Here is a 15,813-nt window from a genome sequence, read left to right as displayed (position 1 = left end):
TCTTTTAGCTTATGACTGTGAATATTACAATCAAGGTATGTAGTATTTGATATTCCTGCCTTAAAAACTCAGTTGAATTAATTTATGGGCTTTCTCTTGGACTTGATGTATGTAGTTTTAACATTGCTTCTATTTTTAATGAGTAAAGGTCAGTGGCCCAGCTGTGTTGAATGATCTTAGTAATCCCTAATACCTCAAATAATAACCTCATAATGTTCAATGTGTGGGTGGATTAATCCACCATATAGCATATCACTGAAGTCAGGGAGAAGCTCTAGGAGGATGTTAGCTTATGCTTGTACTGTAAATTTCAGAACGGGGACCTACAATATTTTGAAATTGATATGTTTTGGGATGTATGCGTGAGTCTCACAACTACTGTACTCTAAAAAGAACAGTACCTTAGAATGAGAGTGGTACTGATTTAATAAAATGAACTCCTGTGTCATCCCCTCTAGTATTTGGATACTGCGCACATGTTTTGTAGGGAGCAAGATGTTGAAAGGAAAGGGAAACTTGACTAAATGCAATGATATGAATGTGAATTTTAATTTATCTTTTTTAGCAACTTACATCCTATAATGAGCATCATATAGAGATGATTTGTTTCTCCTCCTGTCTGGCCCAGTAGAGTAGTAGCATGTAGATTTTCCTAGGTATAACCGAATTTCCACAATTACTTTGTAGCGGGGAATTTTACCTTACTCAAAAATGTTTGAGGACGTGGTTTAATGGTGAACATCGTGGTAGGAGTAGGTTGACAGTTGGACTTAATGATCTTAAAAGGTCTTTTCTACAATTCTACAATTCTGTGAAAAAGTAGGAAGGAGTACTGGTTTTGGCTTGGATAGAGCTAACTTTCTTTGTATAGTTAATATGATGATATATTTTGTATTCATGATGAAAATGGTGTTTTAGTTACTGCTTACACAGTATCAAGGCTTTTGCTGCTTCTCATGCTGCTTCTCATGCAGGCTGGGGATGCACAAGAAGTTGGAGGTGACACAGGTGGGACAGCTGACCCTAACTGATGAAAGGGATGTTGCAGAACATATGATGTTGTGCTCAGCAATAAAAACTGTGAGGGAAGTTTTCTGGATGTGGTGGGTTGATCTTGGCTGGATGCCAAGGTTCCCGCCCAGCAACTCTATCACTCCCCTTCCCAGCCGGACAGGGGAGAGAGTAAGGTGGGAAAACAACTCATGGGTTGGGATAAGGCAGTTTCTTTAAAGCAAAAGCAAAGTGGAATCTTGTGTGCGCAAAAGTGAAGCGAAGTGAAAGACAGCGGGGTTTATTCTCTGCTTCCCATGAGCAGCGATGGTTGGCCATTCCCGAGAAGCAGGGCTTCAGCACACATAATGGTTCCTCAGCAGGCAGCTGTGGGAGATAATGAATCCCTTCCTTCCCTCTCCTTGCCTTAGCTTTTATATCTGAGCTGACATCATATGGTCTGGAATATCCTTTTGGTCAGTTTGGGTCAGCTGGCCTACTTGGGTCACCTCCCAGGATCTTGCTCTCGATTGAGAAAGGAATGTTACAGTGTTGGTGCTGTGCTCAGCAGGAGGCAAAACACTGGTGTGTTATCAACAACCTTCTGGCTACCAATGCAAAGCACAGCACTGTGAGGGCTGCTATGGGGAAATGAACTCCAGCTCAGCCAGACCCAATACACTGGGGCATATGTTGCTTAGAGCCCAGTTAGGCATTGATTGGGTGGTGGTGAGGAACTGGGTTTTTCACATCACTTTTCTTGCAATTGTTTTCCTTTGTTTCTTTTTCTTTCCTTCATTAAAAACAAAAAACAAACCAAATTAAACTGTCTTTATCTCCACCCATGAGTTTTTTTCAGTTCTTCCCTCCTGATTCTCTTTGGGGGTGTGGAGTCAGTGACCAGCTCTGTGGTGCTTAGCTGCCTACCAGGCTTAAAGTTAAGGACAGCATTATGCATGTTTCCACTATCAAGTGAAAACAAGTGGAAAATTAGGACTTCAGTTTTGTATGTTATGCAATGAGGATTTTTTTTTTCTATTTGATTTTTCTTCCCTTAGGTCTTGGTGAAGGACCCTATATTTTGGCAAGTTTTGGAGCAAATGACACAATTATTGGGGCTAATGTATCCAGTAGAAGGATATTTCCTCTGCCTAGAACCGGAGCATATGGAAATGTAATTTTCGGTTTCATGATAACTCCAGGTCTTTTCAAAGATGAAGATTTATGTAAGTGTTCTCAGCAGTTTTGCTAATGGCAATGTATACATCTCAAACTATCTAATGATTTTTGCAGCATCTTCTAAATCTCACAAAATAGTCTAGATATTTTTAGTTATTGGAATAAGTGAGGATGAAGAGGCCAATGTCAAAACTGAGGAATTTAATTTTTATTTTTTTTTTAATATTAGAAAACCTCGCCGCCAGATTTAAAGCTGACTTCTCAAAGACTGTTTTAGAAATATAAAAAAATCCAACCAAGTGAATAAAATACCTTTATGAAAAAAAAAATTACTTTGTATAACTGGAAAACTGGAAAATTTTGCACATGTATATAGCAATTATCAACATTGTAGGTCAATGCAGGATATTTTTGTCTCCAGTAAAATCAATTCTACTTTATCATTTCTTCTTACTTGTTACTTTCACTGGACTAGAAAATGTGCAACTTAGAATGATCAGTCTGTTTTCTGCATTGTTAGTAAGCATACAATGTAGAAGATAGTTTCTTAGCTATTCCTAAGCTCTATTTTTCACTTATCAAAGACTTACCCAGACTATACAGCCAAAAATAAATATGTTTAAATATTTTTCCTTCTGTATGTATTTTCCTTTCTTCACATATATGCCATTTGTGTCAAGTAAGTCAATATAGATTTTTTATTATTTTCTCACATAATTTAATTTGTTGAAAAAAATCCCAAACTCTCAAAGTAGAAAAGGTCTGTCTTCACAGGAAAGTGAAATAACCTTAAAAACATTTGAATTTTTTTCAGTGGGGAAATTAGGTTTTTAGATGTGATTTTGAAATGAAAAATACATAGAACAAAAGAATTAAATCAGTCTTGTCAATTCTCCAACTGATGTAAAGCAGAAGTAAAATATTCATTATATCTGTGCAGTACACAGGTAGTTTTCATATCCGTGAGGAATGAGATAGTATTCATGTAGAATAAAGACACTTTAAGACTTTATTCAAGTTAAAAATCAAGTTCTTTCATTTTCAGAGAATTTTCTTCACTTTTGATTTCTGGCACAGGCAGAGCAAATAGAGGGTCAAGTCTCTTATTTGGCAACAGGTTTTCTTACTGTATTGCTGGATATGACTGTATGTAAAAAAACCCCTGACCTCAAGATGAAGTCAAGCATGTTCATACAATTTGATGTTATTTACTAATGAAATTTGGGTACCCCTAAGTTGTCAGACATTTGTCCAAACTTGAGAAAAAACTCCCAATTTGAGCAAGTTCCAGTCTAAGTCTGCTTATGAATAATTTTGAAGGCTGTTAGCAGTAGGCTGAATGTAGTTTTGATCTAACTGATTAGCTCCCTGGTGGTTCTGGATTATATGATCAATCTCTTTTAGACTCTGCACTGCATTTCCAACCATCTTTTGTGTAACGTAAGCCTGAAATATTTTTTTGTAAAAAGCGGGTGTTTAAAAGGAGCCACTTAAAAGCCAATATATATAATTTAATCTCAATTGTAAGTTGTTTTCTGTGAAAATCTTACTATAATTATTATTTTTTTCTCCTCTGGAAGCTCTCTCTCTTGTTTCCCTGGAATCTGCTGAAAGACCAAACTACTTTCTGTACGTACATGACAATGAAACCATTGGGCTGGAACAGTGGCAGGCAAGTGCCTCCTTTCAGAGACGAGCCACCTTCTTCCACCACCGTGGTCTCTGGAGTCCAGGGCTCAGTGCCTTTGAACTGCACAGTAAAAAAGGCTTTTTCATCGTTCTCACCTCATCTAGTGTTAAAGTGGCAAAGTACAATGATTCAGAAGAATTCAAACATTTCAGTAGCTTTAGCATTGAAGGTAAATTATGCATAATCCCCAGGGATAAGTATTCCTTTTCTGCTTGCCTTCAGAGCACTTGTCTTTCATCAGCAATAGTAAAAAATTTTGTTATCCTGTTTTAATTCCTTTCTTTCTTTGTCTTTCATTCCATCTCAAAATGCTATTATTTTTTAATTTTTGCAGATGATGGTCACTTTATCTTTGAACTACATTTTCATTTGTTTACACTTTCAAAACGAAATTCACATGTCAGAAAATGATGCATGTTAATATTTCATTAGTGATGTATAGATATTTAGATATTTATAGATATAGATATTTAATCTTTTAAATAAATTGGGTAATTGTATTGCTTCTGCAACCAACAATGTCTTCACTATCTTCAACTAATTTTTAAGGTTTGTAAACAGAATATATTGTAAGAGTAGCTGTTTTTATTGTTGAAGCTTGAAGTGTCTTCTAGCTTGAATGAATCTAAAATACTTGAAATTGAACAAAATTTCACCTATTTGAAAATTCTGAAGCATTTGTCTATTTGGCTTCCATTTTTTCATCTGTCTGAAACCAATATATGGTTTAGAAAAAGCTATAAATTTATGGTTGATTGACTATACAATCAATAAATAATACCCTTTCCTTCTTTCTCAGAACTTAGTGCTTCTGTGCCTTATAGAAGGATCTGTGAATGGCGATATGAGTCTTGTGCCAATCCTTGTTTTAAGACATGTAGCGATCCTGAAGGAATAGCATGTAGATTCCTTCCTCCGTAAGTAAAATTAAGCTCATATTGCTACTGTATTGTTTTTGTAATATGCATACCATATGCTTTATGAAGATTACTGTACTCGCAATATCCATTCATTTTTACTCATCCAGATTTCAGTTTCACTCTTGTGAGAAACTCTCACTGGTCATATAAAAATATTTGTAATAAGCCTCTTGTTTCCCACGGTATATATTCCTGTTTATATGCGATATTTCAACACAAGAGGGTTAGTATTTAGCCAAGAGGATTAGCTTCTGGTAGTGGTTAAGTAGAAAGCTATAAAATTAAATGAAGGCTATTTCCTTCTGTGGATTTATATTCACATCCTAAACCAGCATCCCGTGATGATAAAATGACTACATCTTTCTGGTGTTTATGTGACGGAGATCAAAAACTGCAGGTAAAGTAAGGGAGTAATGCGCCCTCTCCTGTGAGAGGAGGGAACTTGTATACTAAGAGGTAGTCATTGCCATTAAGAGAGTGATTTTACACGGGTGATATTAGCTTGTGTCTTAGTGACGAGATTTCCTGTCTCCGCAGTTCTTCCTTGGCATCTGTGGAACCAGAACAAACTAAAAGAAAAAAACACCTAAAAACTGAAGGCACAATGTGTTAGAAAAGAAAGGATATTTTGAATTTCAGACTACCTTCCTAGGCATATGCAGCTTATGATTTGGAATATTAATAATATTGCTAATTTTCTGTGTTTGTATTCTTAGTGTTTTCCATATGGGCACACTGGTTGTTAATGCCATGATTTTCTTATTAAATAGTTCCCCCAAAATGAAAAAATATGGGAATATATGGACTTCTCTGTACTCTCCTATGCTGAAAGTACACAACAAAAGACTTTCTATAGAGTTAGTCTAAATATTTTAATGTTTCAAATGAACATTCATCATTCTTTGGAAAACCTTTCTGCTTAGGGACTAAGCTTCCACCTGGTTGTGGGAGCAGCTATCATGTTCATCAGCCTATTCAAAAGAATCGACTATTAACAATTTAGAAACAGAACTGTGCTGTTCAATAATGTTTTGACCTTAAAATGCCTCAAAATTCTGTGTTTGCCATTACATTAGAAAGTTCTCAGAGCTTTGATAGGGGAGACATTTGATTTTTTTTTTTTTGCCAAATAAAATACTTTAAAGTTAATTTATACTTCCACTGTGGCTTCAGAATTGACTATAAAATATTTTATAGGGTTGAAGGATGCATGCCATACTGTCCCAAAAACATGATCCTCGATGAGGTCACACATAGATGTGTTTATCCAGAAGACTGTAAGTATATTTTATTATACTGGTCTAAACTTGTACCTGACTCTAGAGATCCCAGGAAAGGCTTAATCAAGTGTTCATTTTTAAAACTAAGTGCTTTTTCAGAGCATCTTTCTGTTGAAGATTGTCTCTCTGGGACATAGACTCAATTCCCAGTCCATTCCCAGTCCATTCCCAAAATACAGCTTCTACATTCAAACAAGCTATATTTAAAACTGAATTCTTTAATTTCTCTAATTGTGGGTTAAATATAACCTTTAGGCATGATGTTATACTCATGACAACTGTATTTGAGTATATAATGCTAGTATATTACACACATATAAGAGAAAGATCCCAAATGAAAGAAATACTGCTGTGGCAAAAAGTTCATTCTTTTCAGATGGCGGGACACCACTAACAAACTCAAAACATCTATTTCATAAGTTCTACTGTGTAATGATACCACATTGCTTGCTTATTTTGGAGGGTACAGTATTCTTTTAATATTAAAATTAAGTTTTAATACTATGTCTTATTTTATTTTACAAATTTTGAATTAAATACATTGTGCTTGATATTTACTAGTAAAAAGTTTATTCCAAATATTTTACTGTTTTGGATTTACTGAATTTTCTATGGTATTCCCTTGTTGTTTCAAAACTGCTCTGCGAAATCAAGATTTTCACTAATAATAAAAAATTAACTTCTTCATTTGCAAAGAAAATTTGAAAATTGAGTCATCTGAGTTCCTCAAAGTCATCAGGCAACCCGGAACCATTGGCAAGCTCTGATTTGCTAATATTTAAATGGGACTTGAGTAGAGATAGATGTCGCTGTTTTGCTTTACTAATAATCCATAAAAGACAGTGAAACATGCATTTTTCCTTTTAGGTATACCTGTGACACCTACAGGATCAGAAATTGGAACAAAACCTTCATGGTTAATCTCTCACACAGATGCTACCGTGGAGAGATTTCCTCAGACACCTCCTTTATTTGTTACTTTGGTGAATGAACCAACTCATATCGGTGTGACAGACAAAATAACCATGGAGGCAAACACAACTTTAAGGGGAATGAATATGTCAGCACAGTCCATTACAGACTTTTACTCATTGGAATCATCTAACGCAGCCACCTATTCAACATTTTCATTACCAAGTACAGTGAACCCTTCTGATGTACTTCACAGCACAGCCAGCTCTACTGTCCCTTCCAAACTCATCTCTTCAACATATTTTCCAACTCTTCTTCAAGCACCAGCAGTCATATCACATACTGTCAGTTCTAATACATCTTTAATTTTACCTATTACAATAGCAACTCCAACAGCTTAGTGCAAGTCCAATTCCAACACATTCTGCGTTATTAACACCCACCTCCCTAGTGGTAGTTCCATTTTCACTTGAAACACCAACCACTCAGCTAGGAACAGTTCCCCTACCTCAGCATTAACAACTTTAACCTTCAACCCATCTTTTGTCACTTCTGAGCTGTCTGCAGGAATTGGGAAGGGTAAGAGTCCTTCAGTAAGTAATTTTAAGGAGCTGAAATATCCTCTGAAGTGTCTTTGTCTGCTTTGCTGGCTGGCAGAGCAACTTTCACAAGACCTGTATTTCTTCTAGGTCCATGGTTGACTATAAGCACATCTACTTCTCCTATATCTGCTTCGTCTGTTAGAACGAGGTCTTGCATTGATCAAACTGCAGTTTACCCAACATGGTTTTCTGCACTGACTTCAACTGGTCCTCAAATTCCTATGACTACTAGATTTGCTAGCTCTGAGATAAGTTTTCCTCAATTGATCACAGTCTCATATTTCAAAACAGCAAAGCCCTTGTCTAAAACTTCTCTGATATCATTAAATGCAAGTTCTATGGCTAGTTTTTCTCCAAAGCCATTTTTATCTTCAGTGCAAATTTTGATGACTGTTCCCAAGCAGGCATCTCCATTAAAAAAGGGCAGTATTTATGCTGCTCTGCCAGTAATGACTGTATCTGCACCTCAAGTTGCTTCTCAAATCCCTATAAACACTTCAACTCCTTCTGTAACATGCACAGTATCTATAGCAGTGCATTCCTTGATTACCTCCATAAAGCCCAAAGTTATGACAGCTGTCACTGTTGCCTCCAAAAGTGTTTATAAAATACCTTCTGCAGCTTCCATTCCTCAACTCACTTCAGAATCTTTGACGTGTCTATGGTAAGAAAAGCCTCAAGAGAAAATAAGTGTATAATGCACACTGATTTCAGTGTCATCCACTTCTAAAAAGCCAATGAAATCCATTATGTCTACAGTCTTCCCTCTCAGGACATTGGTATTACCTCTAAATGCTACATCAGTAACCACTTCAGAAATTACAGAGTACCCAAGCAGTTCAGATACGGAATTGAGAAGTTGGCTCAAAGTTCAGGCACTTTCATTCATAAAGATCCTTCTCTTACGAGGTCATCATCTTTATTTACAACCTTGTCATCAACATCAGTACCATCTTATGTGACATTTCGGACTACAAGTTCTTCATTGATTCCCACAGTAGATAGCACTTCATCACTAACACAAAATATAACTGCTACTGAAGAATCAGTTTCATCTCTAGATACACAAGGAATGTCAAAAATTCCCGTTACAGATGTTCTGACTTGTGTGGATTTTTCTAAATTCACTTTAAATATAAGCCCTTCTACCAACCTTTCATCAGCACTAAAATCATCCATTTTAAAGCCCTCTTTACTAATGCCTAAAATTTCTGAAGCCACTTTAGAAAGCCAGCCCTCTATGCCTTCACCTCCTCCTAAGACCACTCATATCTCTAATGTTTCTCTAGGAAAGCAGAGTTCTTCGGAAGAAGATGGAAAAATATCAGCCATATCAGCTGGAATCATCACTCAATCCACTACACCAATGATCATGAACACAACACTGAATGCCACATCCTCAAAAGTACCTTATATTTTTGCAAAAATACCACCTAGCTCTTCAGCCAGTTTATTAGTTACTTCAGGCACTACTCTAGTCTCTAGGATTACTACAAAAACCACTGATCCTTTTGTTGCTGACTTGGATTTTTATACGACTTCAGCTTCAGTTCTTACCACCACAGAAACACACAGATCTTTGTTTACAACTGCAGTAACTCAAGCTTCCCAGAGCACTAAAGAAACTCCAAAAATTATTGTAATGAAAACAACTGGTACTACAAGTCCATTATCACAGATGAAGAGTACCTCATATACAGTTTCAGAAGTTAAATACTCAACCTCATATGAGAGAACTGTGGAAATTTCACAAGGTGGTCAGACTTCATATGAGCAAAGAAATTTTACCAAGATAAAGGCAACCACAACTGACAAATCTTCCCTGCCTTATTTGCCATTAACTGCAGTCCAGAGTTCGCTTTTTTCAAGAAATACAACCTCAGTAAAAAATATGTCTCTTTCTGGAGTCTCAGGTCTAACAACGTCAGATAGGTCCAAAATCCCAACACAGAAACCGATTAAACATTATTTTAGTTTAGCAGAGGCCACAGAGAGAACTAAAATAGGTTTATCTCATTCTAGTGGTGGAATGGCTCTACCTTCCTCTTCAGAAACAACAGGTGTAGCTGACAAGGCTTACTTTGGTACGATGATGCATACACTGATGTCTACATCATCTGAGTGTGTGGTATGATCAGTTTTACTTGTCCCTGTATGTTAAATTGTATATTACTTTTTAGTCTATTCTGTTATGCTACATATGTAATACCAGAGATTTTAAATAGTTCCTATTTTCTATTTAATTTGTATATTTTTAAATACCCCGTTATGCTTAGAAGACAGTTTTATTGTTGCTCTTACACTGCCCCAGTATGTTCTACAGCTTGGATGTATTACTCTGAAAAAAAAGGCTTTAAAGCTATATGCTTGTTCTAAATATAACTAAATATATTACTGAGGTGCAGAAAAAGCCATAATCCATGGAATTTTTGGGTTTCTGCATAATCTCACTCTGTCTTTCCTTTTCCCATTTGTTTCTTTGATATATGGTTTAACCTCATGGGAATGCATGATTTTGTGTTTCTTAAAGTGCTTCAGATTATTGCTGACTATAACGCATAGCCTCAATGGATAATGCTTCTTGTAGGGTATTCCACCAAAGTTAGATGGAACAGGACAGGTGTGCTGTTAGATGGAACATGTATTGTTGCCACCTGTTACAACCACACAAATGCAAATCATTCCAAAATAACTGATGAGGGGCAGGTAGATATGCTGATACTCTCTCAGAGCAGGGGGATGGACGAGTAATTGTTTTGACTTCATAAGGGCAATGAACTTAGAGCTGATTCTGGTTGTGTTTTTTTTCCTTATATGACAGCCAAGATACCTTGAATCTGTTGACAAATGTAGCCAGTATGTATGTGTTAATATGGGTTGGATGTTATACAATCTTTCAAGGAACTGCCCTAAGGATGTGCAGAAGCCAGATTGTGGTTTTCGAGGAATGCCTGTTCAAGTTAACACTGATAGTTGTTGTCCAGAATGGGAATGTCCCTGTAAGTCACTGTTTTATTTTTTAATAAAATATAGTGTCTTGATCTGTAAATTTCAAGTAATAAATTAAGGGTTTAATCCAGTGGGAATATGAGGTTGAATACTGCAATGAATTTAAAAGAGCTATTCATCAGCAAAACAGAATCAAATATACTGAATGTTTTGGTATATTTGAATTGACATTCAACCACACTATATTATAACATTCAAGAGAATCAAAATATTTTGTTTTGAATGAAAATATTGAAATGACATCTGCCACATGAACATCAACGTTTTCCAGCTGAGACATTTCAGAATTTCTATCAGGAAAAGTGTTAAGATTCCAACATTTTGTGAAGAAAAAAAAAATTGCTAGTGTTTTCTGAAAGACAGAACCCCTCAATTTCAGTTACTCTAATTGCAGTTTTTACTCATGCTTAGAAACTGCAGAAATTGGCAGATGAGTGTCTGCCAAGGGAAAAAAAAAGGCTAAAGAGAAGTCATATTTAAACCTTGCAGTTATTGATTAATGGTAATTAGCCAATGGTAATTGGTCATATCACACTTTATATTTGTTTCAAGATCGGACAGAAAAGTTCCCTGTTATCAGTATCTCAAAAATATGTACATTTTAATGCATATATTTTAGCTCACGCTATACAGATTCATTGACCTTGCCTGTAAAACATTGGCTTAGGTGAAAATTTTCACCATTTTAAACATTCTCCCCTATCTTGGGCATACAAAAGTAGGTTAAGATATTTCCGCTGAGTAACCTAAGCACTTGGTTCTGCTTATGGCTCAATATGCTGTCTGCAGAACAAGGTCATCAATATATATATGAACGAATATGTGAAAGAAAATAATGTTAGAACTGAAAGGTTTTAGAAATCTCCTGTATTTGGTTTTGTGTTAACCTCATTAAATGACTTTTTTAGGTCAATGTTCTGTACTGTCTGAACTGAGTATTATTACATTTGATGGAAACAACATAGCCCTCTGCAATATGGCTTCCTATATTTTAGTCAAGTTACCAGGAGAAATTATTGTAGCTCATATTGAAAAATGTCCTGCTAATCAGGTAAGATTCTTGCATTTCTGCAATAATTGTAATAGTTTCTTGAATTTTTTTGTTATAGGTATGAGATTCTGCAAAAATATGTCAATTAAAACTTAGATATAAAAGCCATACCCATTGCAAAATGGCAAGTTATTTAATTTTCAAGGAACATGCTTAATCAGGCTGTCTAGACAAAAGTATTTTGTCTCAGGTTAAATAGTAATTGTTTTGTTATAAGGAAATTCAAATGTAGGTTACATTTAAATTGGAAGAGGTGCCATAACTTCTGAATCTTCATGTCTCCTTTCAGGCTCTTCACGCACAAGTCTTCTTGTGGCCTTGAATTTATACTTTACCATATGGTCAAAATACTAAAATATTTTGAATAGTCACAAAAGATATTTTGTAGATTTTAGGAATGTATTAATGACATTGGGATTACTGTGGTGAGTTGTTCTTTGTAGTTGTCTAACTCTGCATTGCCTACAGAGGGGATCTGGCCACTTTATTTTAGACTGCCAGTTAAGGTCAGGTCAGTCTCATCCTTAGAACCTATAAATACATTTCCTTTGCATTGCCTGTAGTCATAATTTATGCAGCCCTTGAGCAACTGGCTTGTTTCCATCCTTGGATTGTGGATAAACAAGTAACTGATGAGGAACTTCAACAGGCTTGTTTTCCCTCCCATCCCTCTTTATTTACTCTCACTGGGCAACTGTATACTTGAACTTTAAGACTGTTAAGTACAACAGTCGTGCACTGGTTTAGAGGTTTTCTATTAAATTGCTCTCTTCACTGTTACAGTCAAGAGGTGGGAATGTAGAACACATAGGCAGATGACCTTTAGAAGTCTATAGCTGTAGTTCTTTAAGAAATATTTTTTGAAAGAACCTTTCAGCATGTGCACTACTTTAGCTGGGAAGTGTGTATTTTTAATTATTTATAGGGAATATATTAAATTAGTGTAATTATTTAGCGTCTTTGAAGTTCTTCAAAGACGAAGAAAATAGTCAACTTATTTTTGATACATAAAAATGCTGGTGATTATCATTGCACTTCTAATTTTTTTTAATGTTTTCCAGAGTGCAAATTCAATAAGAAAACTAGTAAGTACTTTTTTATTCTACTAATTATAAAATGCATTAATGTTACATATATTGATAAAAATTCCCAATAACACTGGCACAGAATTAGAAAAACAACAGTAATTAAACTCATTTGTCACTTTTCTTTCAAGGTTCCACCTGCGAGCACTTCAGGGCTCTGTTTTAAGAAATTAAATGTCACAACACCCACATGTAAAATACTTATCAATCGCTTAGCAAGAAAAGTAAGTATATATCCACAGTATGTACACTTAAAAAATAGCTGGAGAGCTACTCTGTTGTAGAATGTAGTAAATTCAAATTAAAATTATATATTACAGGAGTAGGACTAGTTTTGCAGTTAAGGTTCCCAGTAATTTATGGTATCCTAGGAGCAAAACAATAAACATTCCTGATACCATTCTTCACTTATCTGTCATTTACCCAAAATAACACTTTAAAGTTCTTTAGAGTTTTTAAAGAAGCTGCAAAAGAAGTTATACTTGAGATTGTATTTTCAGAAACCCTAAAACTGAACAAAAAGTGTTCCAAGATGGGATAAACACTAAATCTGCCCTTCCTACTAGTCAATTACAAGTCAGAACAGATAACGTTGAATAATTGGAATTAGGTTTTGTTTTATAATACAATATATGATAAATAAGATTTATTCCTTCCTTATTTAGAAAAGATTTTTTTTCTCATGCCTACTTCATTTGCAGTTATAGGAAATGACACTGATGGGAAGCTCTGTGTTGCAAGCACTGTGACTGTTGTATGTGGTAGAGGCTGTAAAAAAATAACTTTCTTTATTAAATAGGAATACATATAGAATAGATAACTGTAATCTGTTTTTATTCCTAAAATGTGTTTGGTTTATTTTAGGTAGTAGTGGATTCTGTAATTCAACCATTACCATTTTCAAAAGAAGGACTGAGTATTCAGGATACTGGTGCAATGTATGTCGTTAATACCCCAGCTGGTATTAGCATCAAGTGGGCTCATGTTACAGGCATCATAGATATACAGTATGGATTACACTCTAACACATCGATGAAGACAGAAGGACTTTGTGGTGAGGCTATGGTCACAATTTTTTTCTTATTTAATAACTTCCCATTTGAAATTTGCAACTCTCTTTTGTGCCTGTGACCAGCTGTCCTTATAACTCTCCTTGTGACCCTCACTAGCTATGATGACAATCCTATGTGATGTGGGCTTGTGAAATACTGCTAATTAATACCTATAAATTAATCATTCTGTTTTGAAAGCACTGCATGCTAATAAAGTACTTTCTAGAACAAGTAGTGATCAGCACATTGTATCTAAATAGCTTTAAAAAAAATTACTTATTTCTGCCTGTTTTTAAGAATATTGTTGAAGTGAAGTAAAGAAAAGGGAAAAATTTTCAATGGAGAAGTGGCTGCTAAAGAAGTTCAGGTAGTGACAGTATATTTCAGTGATTATGGAGAAAAGAGTAACTGTCTGTTGTTAGCAATGTCAGCTTATTGCTATGCAAATACTGAAAAAAGATTTTATCTTGGGAAGGGCTCAAGTCTCCTGAGGATAGTGAATCTCAATTTAGACCTCTTGAGGTTGAATCTAGGGTCCAAAACTGTGCTGAGTTGTCTCAGACTTGAATGGTAAATTTAGCATGTTTCAGGCTTCCCTGATAGCCTTTTTATAACTCTACCCGGATGAATAATATGGAGAAGTGTAAGTAGGTATTTCAGAATTGCTTTAATTCTATCATAAATGTTCCTCTTCTGGTGCATTGTAATTTTATACAGTCTACCCCCCATTGAAAAGGAAACCGAACTTTTTATGATCTTTTAAACAACTTTTAGTTTTAAAAGCAAACAATGCGATCCAGATATGCTTTAATTATAAACAAATCAAATCTTTAAAATCGATCGCTATATTCTGATTGAACAAAAGGAAAGTTCTCCTAGATCTAGGGAGAGAATGTGAATGTTGGCCCTGCATCTTTTCCCAGTATCATGCCATCCTCTTTATACATGTTGAAAGAGTGGGATGAAATGAGATCAAATGTAGGAAGAATTATAGAATAGTCATAGAAGAGTTACTCTTTGTGCCATGAGAAGATACAAAGAGGAAGACTTTGCAGACAGATCCAAACTTCGCTTTAAAGTGCTGCTTTACTTGATATTTTGCAGGAAAATCTGAAACCTTCTTTAGCTCTCCTTTCCTATTCTCTGCTGTTAATTCCTGATGGGGATTCTTCAGTCCTCTCCCTTTCATAATAGAGAAAATTGTGTGACTATTTGGTACATCAGCTTTATTTTTAAAAGCTGTATTGATTCTGTAATTCTGTAATATGACCCTACAAATTCTAACTCCAGCAGTTAGTGATTTGCAGGAAGAAGCAGAAGAGTTAAGAATAGTGGAATGTTGTGCTACTGTCAAATGCTTCTTATCATGCAGATAGCATCTTCTGTATTTCTCCATGCTGTCTGAAAGAATAACAGCCTGTCACACCAAGCTAGCCCAGTTCTAGTAAGGGACCCTGGAGAGCATCAGACTGCAGGACTGGAAGCACAAAGGCGAGGGCTTAGTATATGGTTAATGGTGCAGAAGGAAAGTGGAAGCAAGATAGAAGACTGCCTGATCAGTTCTGAGATATAAAACACTAGTATGAAGATTAAAGTTTTGGCATTAGTCACTTATTATGTGCTTATAGGAATCATATTTTAATTGATGAATCAACAGAATACCTACAATAATGAATTCAGATAGCCAATGAATGTCAGGGGTCTAGGTGTTTTTTTTTCCAGTGATTTTGTATTAATAAATAGAGTAAGAACCATATTTTCTCTTGAGAAAGCAATTTGTTCATCAAAAGATTCTTTTCACAACTTCTTGCATTTAGAATGTTCAGTTAAGTTTCAATACATGTCAAATCATCGGCGACAAGCAGTTAACTTGAAAGCCTCTGCAGTTACTCACAAGGAGCTGACTGCTGTTCAGTAGAATGAGATCAGAATCTAGTGCCATATCAGTGAGTTGCTACACTCAACACCACACTTTGGTAGCAGCTTTTCTCAAAAGTTAATTAATTGTTGGGAAAGGTATAATTAGCTGTACTGCATTATCTG

The 15,813-nt window shown here is 35.5% G+C and overlaps 1 protein-coding gene across 1 annotated transcript in view; it reads left to right on the top strand.

The window, feature by feature from the left end:
• OTOGL (otogelin like) overlaps positions 1–15,813 on the top strand; it is a 90,755-nt gene that overhangs the window by 56,300 nt on the left and 18,642 nt on the right. The window contains exons 31-43 of the mRNA XM_039386728.1: positions 9–35; positions 2,049–2,216; positions 3,750–4,028; positions 4,659–4,776; positions 5,977–6,056; positions 6,927–7,371; positions 7,949–8,019; positions 8,308–9,701; positions 10,395–10,572; positions 11,491–11,633; positions 12,695–12,718; positions 12,850–12,942; positions 13,583–13,772. Coding sequence (XP_039242662.1) covers positions 9–35; positions 2,049–2,216; positions 3,750–4,028; positions 4,659–4,776; positions 5,977–6,056; positions 6,927–7,371; positions 7,949–8,019; positions 8,308–9,701; positions 10,395–10,572; positions 11,491–11,633; positions 12,695–12,718; positions 12,850–12,942; positions 13,583–13,772 — 3,210 coding nt within the window. The remainder of the gene's footprint in view (positions 1–8; positions 36–2,048; positions 2,217–3,749; positions 4,029–4,658; positions 4,777–5,976; positions 6,057–6,926; positions 7,372–7,948; positions 8,020–8,307; positions 9,702–10,394; positions 10,573–11,490; positions 11,634–12,694; positions 12,719–12,849; positions 12,943–13,582; positions 13,773–15,813) is intronic.

Source organism: Pipra filicauda, unplaced genomic scaffold (genome assembly GCF_003945595.2).
Source record: "Pipra filicauda isolate LSUMZ 115617 unplaced genomic scaffold, ASM394559v2 scaffold4_size7858003_pilon, whole genome shotgun sequence".
NCBI classification, from domain to species: domain Eukaryota; kingdom Metazoa; phylum Chordata; class Aves; order Passeriformes; family Pipridae; genus Pipra; species Pipra filicauda.
Note: the sequence above shows the minus strand (reverse complement) of the source record. Positions and strands in the feature narration are given on the sequence as shown.